Source organism: Anser cygnoides, chromosome 7 (assembly GCF_040182565.1).
Source record: "Anser cygnoides isolate HZ-2024a breed goose chromosome 7, Taihu_goose_T2T_genome, whole genome shotgun sequence".
Taxonomy (NCBI): domain Eukaryota; kingdom Metazoa; phylum Chordata; class Aves; order Anseriformes; family Anatidae; genus Anser; species Anser cygnoides.
In genome coordinates, this window is record NC_089879.1 from 25496971 (window position 1) to 25509236 (window position 12266).

Below are 12266 nucleotides of genomic sequence, written 5' to 3' on the forward strand. Positions count from 1 at the left end.
TGGTGAAGCTTATTAAACTCCCAGCTGCTACCAGGATTACAGATGATAACCAGGGGCCACAACTGCAATCCCCTCAGGAATTCAGAGAACAGGAAACAGCAACATTGACTGAGGACATTGCTGCACAACCCCTCCCTTACGCAACAAACCACAACCACACAGAGACAGGGCCTGCTTTTCAATTCCGATCACGGAAGATCCCTCAGCGATCCCAAATCACTCACTAAAGTCCATACACTTGCTGGCATTTGCCTGTCGAAAACTCCCCTCCACGGGCTAGCGCACAGCAAGCAGCACACAGCGACTCGTGCACCGTGCACGGGGAATGCCAGTTACCCATTAGCCACGTTCCTCATGTTACGGTAGCTGGGTCTAGTCAGTAATGTCTGGGCTGGCTGTGCTACTGCTTTCAACGAAGTACAGAAGAAAGGCATTGCTCAAAAGGAGGGGAAAAAAGAAAAAAGAAGAGAGGCATTTATTGATTTTGCTGCTGTCAAGTATAGTATGGTTTTTGCCAAGAAGACTCAAAGATGCATGTGTATGTTCCTGTGCCCACCTTAACACCCAAACCCCACAAACAGGGGACAGCAGAAGCACCATTACAAGGTCCTGCAGAAGACATGAAGCAACACAACCGCCAGACACTGAGCAACACACTACCAGGCTTCATTGCGTCCTCTGGCCCTGGCATTGCCTGCTCAGGTTGGGCCCCACGAAGTTTCCACAAGGATGCATTGGGCTGGCAGCCAGCAGACTTTGGCAAGCAGCTGAAGATTGGAGCTGAGGCTCAGCCTCCTGAATAGGGAAGACTTTAAGGAGCGAGGAGACCATGGCTTCAGATCAGAACAGCCACAAATCTAAACCCTACCTCCAGCAGTGGCAGAACACAAAAAGCTGAAATCAAGCCTCCTGTTTGCTGCGTTGACACAGAAGAAAGGATTCTTACAAGTTTTAGACCTGCTATTACACTGTGGAAGTCAACAAGAGTTTTGCCCTTGACTTTGACAGGAAACTGTCTTTGACCGGCAAAGGTGTCAGCCTGCACCTGACAGGTGAGGGAAAATCGAAGTGTGAATGCAATGAAGTAGAAAATATCAAAATGAACTGTGCCATTGAGGCATGAGGCCATAAATCGCAATCCCTTCCATAAGCTGATTACATATTAGGCTTTAAGAGTATAATTCAGTGAAGTTAATGACATAGCCTGCTGAAAAACATATTAGTAGCCTACCCTGTGCAGGCAGTTCAGTCCAGTCCAAGTATTCCACTAATCTGGCCCAGAGATTTTGCAGTACTTCACCCACAGGCATCAGGCATAAGCATCAAATCACCACCTGCCTGTGCTCCTCCTGGGCATCTGCCATGTTTTCCTGTGAAGTCTAACATCGAGCGTTTTAGTCGAGGTTGCATATTGTCACAGGACAGCTTCAGACCTGGATGCAGTTCTGATGATGTTCATCTCTTTTTTTTTTCCTTTTACTTAAATACTGGGAGCGACTGTACACCAAGGGTCACTGGAAACCTTCCTTGCTTCCCTTCCCGTTCAAAAGCCATGAAAAAAGCTATCAGCCTGAGCTCCAGGCTGCTGGTTCCCGACAACCAAATGGCCTTGGGATATTTAAAAATTAAAATACCAACACAACAACACCCAGAAAAGAATGCAGACATGATGTCTCCTCTCCCAGCTTCTCCTCAGTGTCCTTATCACCTCTCCATCACGTCTCACCCTAAATCAGCCTGCGTGCACTGCCTGGGGCAGACGCTTGCCTCCTGGGTGTGCATGCAGCCCTGTTGTTTGTTGGCCTCCAGCCTCTGACCTCCCCCTTCATGGAGGGGCAGCCCCAGGCTCCAAACTTGCCTCCTTGGCAGCCCACCTGACTTCTCTGCTTCCACAAGTAACAAGCAGTGCAGCTTAGCTCCCCTCCAAAATCTTTCCATGGGAAGGCTGCTGCATGACCTGTCACGAAGCAATAATACTAGGAAAAGTCTTTACAAGAAAGGCGTTTTCTTGCTGCAGTTCAGATATTCCAGCAATGCTTCTTACAAGCCACGATTGCCATCTCAAACGCACCTTTACAAAGGTAGCAGCACTTACTAGATACATACCTTAAGGATGCTGAGGTGACTACAGAAAATATATTAAGGATAGAAATGCTGTTGATTTTTTATTATTTATTATTCTTTTGAAACAAGCTTTATGTTTTCTGCAAGTCTCTTGTTATACTTTTAAATAGCATCTTATTCCAGTAAAAAGTGTAAAAACCATGCTTTTTCCAACTATGAAATTACCTATTGTATTACACTGAAACAGAGACAAAACTACCCGTAAAATATTCACTGTAATCTGCTTCCTGATTATAAAAAGAAAATAAATTCTTCCAACTAACACAACTTGAAAACCAAGCAAATGGATTCAAATATTTTCTATTCTTGGAACATAAGGGACCAAAAAAAAAAAAAACACATCATTTCTTCAGCAGAAATTAAGTTGAAGTTGTCCCAAAATGTCTTACCAGCTTCCTGTAATGTTTCTAATGTACTTGTACCTTTCATGAATGCTGAGTTGCTCTGACTGCCAGGACAGGTATTTGGTTGTCAGGGGTTTTTCTGTCCCCCATCTAGTGTTAAAATCGCAGGGCTGGTCTGGCTACCTGCTTACAAAGGCCAAGTTGTTTTTCTGCTCTCCATTCCTATCTCCAGAAAGTAAGTTTACTATAAAAGCCAGAATTCTTATTTCTAGGCCAGTTTTCTCCTAACCACGGCAGAAGTCTCCCACACAGTGACAGCAGAGCTGCAGCACCCAGGAATGCCCTGTTACTTATTTATCCTCAGTACTGACAAAGAGCTGTAGCGGGGTCCATGCATGCTATAGGTGCAACTGTTAAGATGACAAGGTCAATCTTGTGCCCTATTTCTAAAACAGCAATGTGAAAGCAGCTGATCTTTTGAGAGAAGTCATAAGGAGGAGGCACTTACCCGTGTCCCGCTGCCATGTATGATATCTTCAGGCGTGTTATAGATTTCGCTTTCCATTTGTACTGTCTGCTTTTTTTCATGCGACACTTTCACCCGCAGAATGCGAAAGTAAGAACCACCGAGATCCAGAGCAATGAAATCTCCTTTCTCTATGTGGAAGACAAGACACAAGCAATTAAAATGTGTAGGCAACATAAATTTGTGAGAAAATAAGCTCTAAGAAGTACAATGCACAGGCAAACGCACGGTGCTTATAGCAAGCAAGTTCTCAGCTGCAGGGCATCCACGTGAAGTCCTGCACCACTGAAGGAGTTATTTGGAATCTGTTAGCCCTTGTAAGCTCCTCAATACGTCCCCAGGAGCCAGGGAAAAAGTTAGGATACCTGCAACTCCCTCTGTAGTGGAAAGGAATTTGTATTTAAAAGATCTGGAGCCAAATCCACTGTCCCCCCTCTGTCACAGACTTCAGGGTGTAATTCAGGTGACAGATGTGTGGGCCAGCTACCTGAGACATGGCACTCAGTACCCCTGGAGAGCAAGGCAAACAGATTTAACTGAACCACCTCTGCTATCTTGTCTTATCAAAGAGGGAGCAAACAAAGACAGCAATCACTGAAGTCTGTGAAAAGATAATATTTAGGAAAGCAGTGTGCACACCTTATCACACAGCCGTGTACATTCCCGCTGCAGTTAATCACTGAGGCTCTTTGCAAGCATTTGCCTCTGCACACAACATCCCCAGGCTCACTCAGAAGCGAAGCACAGGCACGCAGCGCTTTCTCATCCCAATTTCCTCACCAATTTGCACTTTTCTGCAGAGCCAGAATCGCCCTGCACTGCAGGCAGGGTGAGCTGTGTCCCCCGCTTCCTGCACCACTGCTGCATGTTACCAGTCCCATACCATACACTTAGCCCTTTGGGCTCTTTTTCATTCCTGTTCCAACTTTAAGCTATGACTATATGAAGGCCATTCCCAGCATCATCGGTTTTCCATTTCTAACTAAATGCAATGTGGAAAAACCTCTAGCAGTACCTGTTGACACACCGTGTCACCTCAAACTCCAGCTCAGCTCCCGGAGCCTTCTGAGGCCATGCTGCCACCAACAAATTGGGTATGCACCTTACCCACGAGGATTTCCTAATGCAGATTTGCCCCTGAGATTACCATGCCCAACCTCAGGCCCAAACTCCTGAAGCCTGACTCAGTGACCCACTCCTCCTCATTGCCCCATGCACCTCTCCAGGATCCCCATCCCGCTCAGCACAGCTGAGGAGCTGGAGGGGGTGTCCCTCAGGGCAGGACCTCGAACAGGAACAGCCAAAACAGAGGCAAACACTCTGCAAAAGTCTTTGTGGTTTTCCAGTGCTGCAGTGTAATACAGCAAACAAGGCACCAGCGAGGGAGAAACTACGACGAACAACAGCCTGCACTCAGAAAATGTAACAAGAAGACAGTGGGAGCCCACAACTCCTACCAAGCTTTGTAATTTTACAATACAACCTTTTCTTTGTGCTGCTTAAGACAGGGGCAAACTCAGAGGTCCCGACCTAAGATCACACAGAGCTTGTCTACCTGTTTCTTAGCTTTAAATACTGCTTAGCTCCAGTACAAATGTCATGTCAAACATGTATGCAGCCAAACTGCAGACGCTGTTCCCTCATTGGATTTTGCATAACGAATTCAGCTCCTCAGCCTTCACTGGGACAGGGCTGGAAGAAAAGCATTTAGCACAAGCACCTCATTAAGCCAAATACCTGAATACACGTTCTCATCCTGGAGTATCATTTGTCCAATGTAAACCATTACCTTCGATGAATAATGAAAAATCAACACTGGACCAGATGGCCCTTCTTCAAGCCTAAATGCCCCTCAGTAGTACTTCAAACAAAGAGTGCACTTCAGAAATATCTCCCTGGCAGGAAACTAACAGATTAGCGCGTCTGATTTCCACTGCAGTCAAGCTCATTACAAGGTAAAATTTAGCAAAGAGTTATCCTTCTGCATCAAAAAGAAACAACAATTTTAAACGAAATGTAAAGCTTCCTGTATGCAAAGTAACAGTTTTCTTTCCAAGTATTTTGGGAGCAGTATTTAATCTATACTTTATAAGACAAAGATACAATCGAAACTGCTATAAATTAATTTAGGCAGATCCTTTGGAAGTGTTTTGAAATAGCTTCAAATATTGTTCAAGGCACTCTGGACGAAACTTCGTGGCTTTCATAGACTAAACTCCTCTGAATGAAGCAAAAAGCCCTGCCAACAACAACATCTCCACAGTCGCAAAAAATTATCACTCAAAGGCTCCTTGTTAATGGAGTACACGAGCACAGATCGAAACCAAACAAGAGCATTTTGTCTGACCAGCCAGCTCTCAGAACAACGATCACACTCGAAGGGAAGGGCTTAAGAGGCAGAAATCAGAGAGGGGCCAGAGAAAAGGACGGGGTTTCAGCCCTGGGTGTTTACGGAGGGAGAGCTGAAGGAAGAAATTGTGGTCAGCCAAGAGCCACCCTGGGCACTGCAGCACAGACACATCCAGAGCCCGCCCGGAGCCTTTGGAGGCAGAGGGATTGGGACAGGGACGCTGTGCCTGCCTTGATGTGGCCAGCACGAGCAGGTGAGTCAGGGAAAGCAGCACCATGACACCGCCCACAGCAAATATTCCTCCTCAGTGGGGTCAGAACGTGCCTTTCCCAGGAAAATAACGCAATGCTTCTACTTGTGCTTCCAACAGCTAGCCAAGGAGACGCTCACAACCTGTGTACACAGACGACAAGCCAGTCATACAGAGATTATCCGGGGCAAACCACTGCCTTGCCCTAACTCCGTGCTGCAAACACAGCGAGCCTGTCCCTGCGAGGCTGGTGGTGGCCAAACGGGCACGGAACCAAGAGCTGAGCTCCCTGCGCACAACGCAGGGTGACTTTTTTCAGTAGGTGTGTGGCATGTGATCTGAAAGGAATTCCTCAACATGCTCGGCCGGGGCTGCCCACTGCTCTGGTCCATGCCTGGTCCCAGCAGCGTTAGTGAGCGATCTCTCACACCGCTCCTAGCCAGGCACACATCTCCTTTCCTCGTGCCATATCTCCAAATCTCCCCAGTTTGTACCACGGAACAGCCTGCAAAATTATGCGACTCACTGCAAGCGGCTCTGATTTTCTAACCTGCAGTGCCTGAGGGACCAGGGGACAGGTTTGTACTCAGCTGAACTCAAGCATGCAGGAAGGAAAACCAGGGATTTCAGAAAAAAAGGTTGGGATTTCCCACAAAAGCCGCCTGGCAGCACTTGCACGAGGTCGCCTCACCTGCAGTCCCTTAGAGAAAACCCTGCCTGTGACCCAGCAGTGTGCAGCAGCGAAATGGTTGCCTTTCTCAGCTGACTGCAAGTTTCAACACATTTCAACACAACAGCTAGCAGTGCTAATTTAAGGGAAACACAGGGTTCAAGCTTGTTCTCCCTTTAGGCAGAAAACAGCATTTCTATTAAAAAGCATAAGGTGGCAAAAAGCAACAGCAAAGCAGAACTATCAAAGATTTCCACCTGCCAGACAGCTCCAACTATTGCAGGCTTCTTTTTCCTTCACCCAATCGCTTCTTGATCTTAACTCAAAAAAGCCTCAAAACATGCAAGAACTGTTCAACAGCTAAAGCAGTGTTATTGCTGCACACAGGGACTTAATTTGTGGAGGCACCAAAATATGGTTAACCAACTCATGCTACACAAGATGGAAACCCAGTGTTAATGCTACACAGTAAGCCCTACTGTACAGCGTTCATAAATATATCTATATACTATACATAGAACTTTGGTTTGTTTGCTTGTTTTGTTTGTTTTTATAAATGCTAAAATAAATACTAGGTGTAATTTTGGTCTCAAACACGAACGCAAGATCTTTTTGGTTTCTGATAACTCTTCTTATCACTTTCATCAGTGGTCGCTGAAAAATGAATCCTACATCTGGATGGAAAAAGCTCTGTACACCAGAGCAGCAGCTTGCAAGCCACATGCTGCAGCCTCCTTAAGTTCTGCAAATTTGCCCTAAGACAGTCCCCAAGAAGTAGCCTCAAAAAGCAAAATGATTGCCAGGAAGCTGAAATTCAGCAAGTATGGGTTCGTACTTCCACTGGAAAAACTAAGTAGGAGAAGAGAGGTTGAGTCAAGCAGCAAATGACTAAAAGCCGCTATATTTGTTAGGACTAAATCACATGAACGTGAACTGCATAAATCAGAAATCTTATGCGGAGTACTGATTCTTCACAGGCCAATCTCTGTGTAAGTGTATCGGCTGTTGGTGGCGTGATCGACAGGAACGGCTCTTCTGCTGCCATCAAAGCGGGTTTGACAAAAGAATCACAAAATCCTCCAGCTTCTATGGGAACAACCCTGAGCACAGAGGGGAGGTTATCTCCAAAATGTTGTCTGGGCTCACCAGGGAGCAAATTGCTCTTGTTCTCAGTAGTGCTTTGGTGTATTTCTAACAGGTTTTCCCACCATACTTAATAGGCAAAACAATTTCTCAGACCCTTACCTGAACCATCAGGAATGGACCTCACGAAGGTCGGAAGCATTTTCACTGTGGCCGTAGGGTTAAAGTCTCGGGAGAGGCCGTTCTTCATCTCCCTCCTGAAGCGAGCCATAATGTCGATCAGCGTTTCGTCGGAGAGCCGCATGGCGTAAAGGTATTTATCAATCTGGGGAGAAGGACAAACACCACCACAGGGTGAAAGGCTATCCCGAGGTGCCCAAGCAGAGCTATACCACCCTTTAATTACAAGAATAATGTATAGTCCCTGCTTGGCCCTGGGGCTCTGCCCAAGCCAGCAACCCAGCTGAGCGTTTTGTGCCTTGTCTTTTGATACAAAATCAAGGAAAATGTACACGTTATGACTTACATGGCCTATAAGTCCATCCTGCTGCCTTCCCAAGGCAAGGCCCACTCCCCCATCACTCTGCCTTCTCCTTTCCCCAGAAAGACCTCACCCACAGCCTCACACCTTATCTCCAGCCCTCCTCCCACTTCTCATCTCTCCTGGCTATCCGCGAGCTGAGAAGCTGAAGCTAAAAACGTCTGTTTTTGCACCTTGTCCGAACAGGGGGCATCGCTGCAATCCCCAGAGGTGCCTCGTATTTAAACCTTTCACCACAAAGGACTCGCCAGAGCAGTTCCAGCTCTGTGCTCCCAGCTGAGCCATGATTTCTGTGTACCAGGCCATTTTCCCTGTCCTGCTCCAAAGCAATCACAGCCAGAGACTCAGGAGAGACAGAACGGCACTGTGGGCAGGTTGTGTCTGTCTCCTCCACACACAACATCAAATTAAAAGGTGTTGACTTCTCCCTCGTGGTTTCCCAGGAAGGAACTTTATCTCCCTGTAAAAAGGAGATGGTTCCAGTTTTACGGTAGTAATACTTTCCATAACATTACACCCGTCTTTATCATCAGGAAGAGCGAGAGATGCTTTGATGGCTTGGAAATACAACTTGGCCTTGCGGGGTTCTTGCTAAATGCACGTCCCACCCCTTTCATGTCAGCTGCCAGTCTACTCTTGCCTTGTCTCATTATCTGCCTTGGAAATTTGGTTCTGTAAACAGTTCAGACCGAAGCCACACCTTTGGGATCACTTCTGCTTGCAGCTTAGTGGGATCAAGAAAATAAAACCCTGCCCATGTCCTCCGTCCTCAGCAAAACTGGAAAAGCCACCTCGTTTTAATGGCCTCGTGGGCCATTCCTGCGCCAAGGCTGTCCTACTCTGGAAGCCTGGAGAGCGCTCACCTCTCCCCTGACACCGCACCCGAACACAGCCGATGCCTCAATAAAACACCCCTCATAAAACCTATGCATGCAAATGTTCCGTACACCTGGGACTTTGAGACGGGAAGCGATGAATAACGCCGTGGGTGAGCGGAACGCGGACAATCGAGATGCAATTAGACCCTAAAGCTCCCCATAAAAGCAGCTCCCCGGGAAGCAGTGCCGCACGTAGCCGAGGTGCGCAGCGCAGATAGCCTATCTCCCCGCGGCAGGCGCCCTCGCGCCGTGACCCAGCACTTCCACAGCCGGGGAGGAAGGCGGGCATGGGTGGCACCGCGGGGCGCAGCTCCCCGGCCTCATCCTGACCCGCAGCGACGAGGAGACCCAGGCTAACCCGCGGGGTACCCTGCGGGGTTTGGTGCCATTGCTCGCAGAGGGAGAGCAAGAGAGAGGTCAAGTGCAAGTTGAAGGGGATGGGATGGAGCAGCAGTAAGGCAGGGCAGCGTCCATGTGCCCCACGAACTGGTGAGGTGATCGGTGCAAGGGCACAGCTAAAGGGCAGGAGAGCTGGGACAGCATCCTGGGGTCCTGTCCCGTGCCACCCAGCTGGGCCGAGAGCCCCGGCACAGCCCCAGCGCACGACCGGCTGCTTGAGGAGCCGAAGCCCGGACAGGGCAGAGCCTCTCCGCAGCCCCAGTGGGCGCGGGGATGGGCGCAGGGCTGGCGGCAGGCAGGAAGGTCGCTCGGCTCCACAGCAAGCCCTGCCGGAGCTTTTTTTAGCCGCGACTGTTTAGCAGTGATGTCAGAGCCTGAGGTTATTCCCTTTTAAAGCGGGGGGGGGGGGGCAGACTGGGACTGTTAAGGCTGTCGGCAGCCCACGCTGCCACTCAGAGGCCCGCTTACACAAATCCCCCAGGGAAAGCTACGCTAATGCACTGTTCACAGGCAAACCGTGCAGTGAGAACACCCCCCTACAACGCCCTACACCCTACATCCTCCCAAAGCCGGGGCTGAAGTGCTCACCCCACCAAAAGCCCTGGTATGAGCACAGATTTGGGGGTTTGTGTGCTCGGGACCAGACGTGCCCACGCTCCCCTCCTCTGCAGCAAGGGGAAATAGGAGGGAGGGCTCTTTTTCCTCCTGTGAAAATACAGCAAGAGCCGTCAGCATGCTTACACACGGGTAAGGGACCCTCCTGCACGCAGGGAGCACCGCCAAGCATCACGCTGAGGCCACCTTCAATGCTGAGACTCACTGGGCAGGGAGGACTGGAGATGAGCACTAAACCTTGGCTTGAAACAAAATCACTCCTGCGTGTTACAGTGTGAAACAAACCCCAAAATAAAGCCCACATGTTATTTTCTCCCAGGCAGGAAAAGCGTCAGCCATTAGGGTGTACAGCTGCAAGGGAAAAGCCAGATCTCAGAGGGACAGCAGGCCCCAGGGGAAAACTGGCAGGGAATGGCCACAGAAACCTGGGCTGGGGGAGATGGAGGCCGGATGGCAGGAGGGAGGATTAATTACATCCCGCTCTGCTCATCAGAAAGCCAATCTCGGCCTTATCCAAAGGGAAGTGGCAGGGACAGAGGCACCTGGCCGGACCCAAAGCCCTGCTGAGCTCCAGAGGCCACAGCCCCGGGGGAGTCGGGTGCCAGCCCTCCCCTGGGGCTGGAGGAAAGCAGGAGCGATTTTGGGCAGGCAGCTGTGTGGGCAAGGAGCAGAAAAGGCTCCTTTATTTAGCTGCCACCTCAGAAGGGCATCGTCCCAGCGTGCTGCTGCGGGAGCGCTCCAAGTGCTCAATCAGTTTTTCCTTTTCCATTTTTTTTTAAACAGACAAAATTTGCAAACCAGTTTTTAAAAATAGGATTTCATAATCCAAACCACACGCATATAAGTTTTCTTGGTCACATAAGAAAGACTCTTTGTACGCGGGGAAAAGAACCTTTTGGAATTCCAAAATCGCAGAAGCCTCCACGGAAGCTGGGAGTACTTCTGAGTGCATAGCGAAACATGCAGCACTCCTGGCCCTTCCTCAGACACGTGGCTAATTCCTGGGACACTGACAACAGGCGGTGGTATCCAAGAGCAGGGCACTCCCATCACAACCCCAGAAATCATTAGCACCTACTCTCCTGACAGCTTTGCACGAACACCCTTCACTGTGTGAAGGCTTTTGTGCAGAGCTGGTCGCGCTCCGCACACCTTTCAGCATCAGGAATATTCACTGGGAGCCAAAGCGTGTTGAAACAAGTAGTTTAGGCACCCTGAAACCGCTTGTGCTTGCTTATGATTTATCAGATTGGTTCCTAAAAAGCCTCTGTAGTGGCAGATGCCGTTTCAGGGTTTTTTAATACCAATTATTTCATTTCACACCTCACTCCATCACATTCTTTTCAAGGTTAATGATTAAAGTGTCACTGCTGATTGCAGGACTCTTTGTTTTTTCCCTCTCTCATCAGGTAGCACGACAAAAAGGTTTTGTTCCCCTGGCAGGCGGACAGAAAGCAGGCAACACCTAGAGGCTCCCTTCTCCGGTGCCAGCCACTGCAGGTCCGAACCTGTTGGAGCCAACAGGCACTCGCTCAGCGTGCACTTTTATAGCAGCTCTCCTGCACCTGGGCCAGCAGCACAGACACCAGGGACGTCCTGTGGTGCTTGCACCCCCGAGGGCACAGATCAGCTTGTAGAGAAAGCGGGGCCAAGGCTCGGGCCGTGTGAGGTCCTCTGTCACAGCAAGGGTGCTGAGCAACCACCGCTGTGGTCCCTGGAGCTGTCAGGGAAGAGGTGTTCTCAAAACCACCTGGGTAATTTGGAGTAAAACCATATGAATATTTATATCGTACCTGGCATCGTGCGTTGCCAGCTTGGCTTCTGCACAGTGGGGTCGCGTGAGAGTGCACGGACACGGGGCTTCATGCGGCCTTCAACCCTACGCGTCCACCCTGCCCCTTCCCCCTGCTCGCCCATCTTGTAAAATGTCCCAGAAACTGCCAAGTGGGGGAAAAATTCATCTCAAACCTAAGAGAGTGCCTAAAATCCAGCCGGACCAACGTGGAGGCAGCAAACACTATTAAGAGCAAGGGTATCCCAAGGGCCTGAAACCCACCGGCCCCACTGCTCCCCGGGGCAGGGTCCCACTGCGGGAAGGCAGGGCTGAGCATTAGTGGGGTGGGAACAGGGTCATGAGGGAATTTGGGCTTTCAGCCTCAGCACAGTAGAGACCCCTGTAATAAATCCATTCCCGAATTCACCTCGTGAGCACTTGTAACCCTTTCTCGTCCCTCCCAAGGCCCACAGAGGCATCCTCAAGGTGACCTGCACCATGGAGGCTGAGCACGTCACCGCCCAAGGAGCGAGGCAGAGCCCCGTGGGACCAACGCCTCGACCTGCAGCCCCCGGCCGGCTGTGAGCACGTAGCAGCAGAAAGCGAGCGCTGCTCTTCCGGCAGCAGAGAGGAGAGGGAGGGACCTGCACCGGAGCCCCGCACGCACGTACTCCAGCGAGCTGAGACAGAGCAAAATCGCACAAGCAGCATG

General features: G+C 49.7%; 1 protein-coding gene across 2 annotated transcripts in view; it reads right to left on the reverse strand.

Moving 5' to 3' along the window:
* Window positions 1-12266, reverse strand: part of LOC106030903 (hexokinase-1) — a 42129-nt gene that overhangs the window by 21397 nt on the left and 8466 nt on the right. For both annotated transcript variants that reach the window (XM_048069341.2, XM_067000179.1), the window contains exons 2-3: window positions 7510-7672; window positions 2977-3125 (exon numbers count right to left, since the gene is read on the reverse strand). In XM_048069341.2, the coding sequence (XP_047925298.1) occupies window positions 2977-3125; window positions 7510-7672 (312 nt within the window). The remainder of the gene's footprint in view (window positions 1-2976; window positions 3126-7509; window positions 7673-12266) is intronic.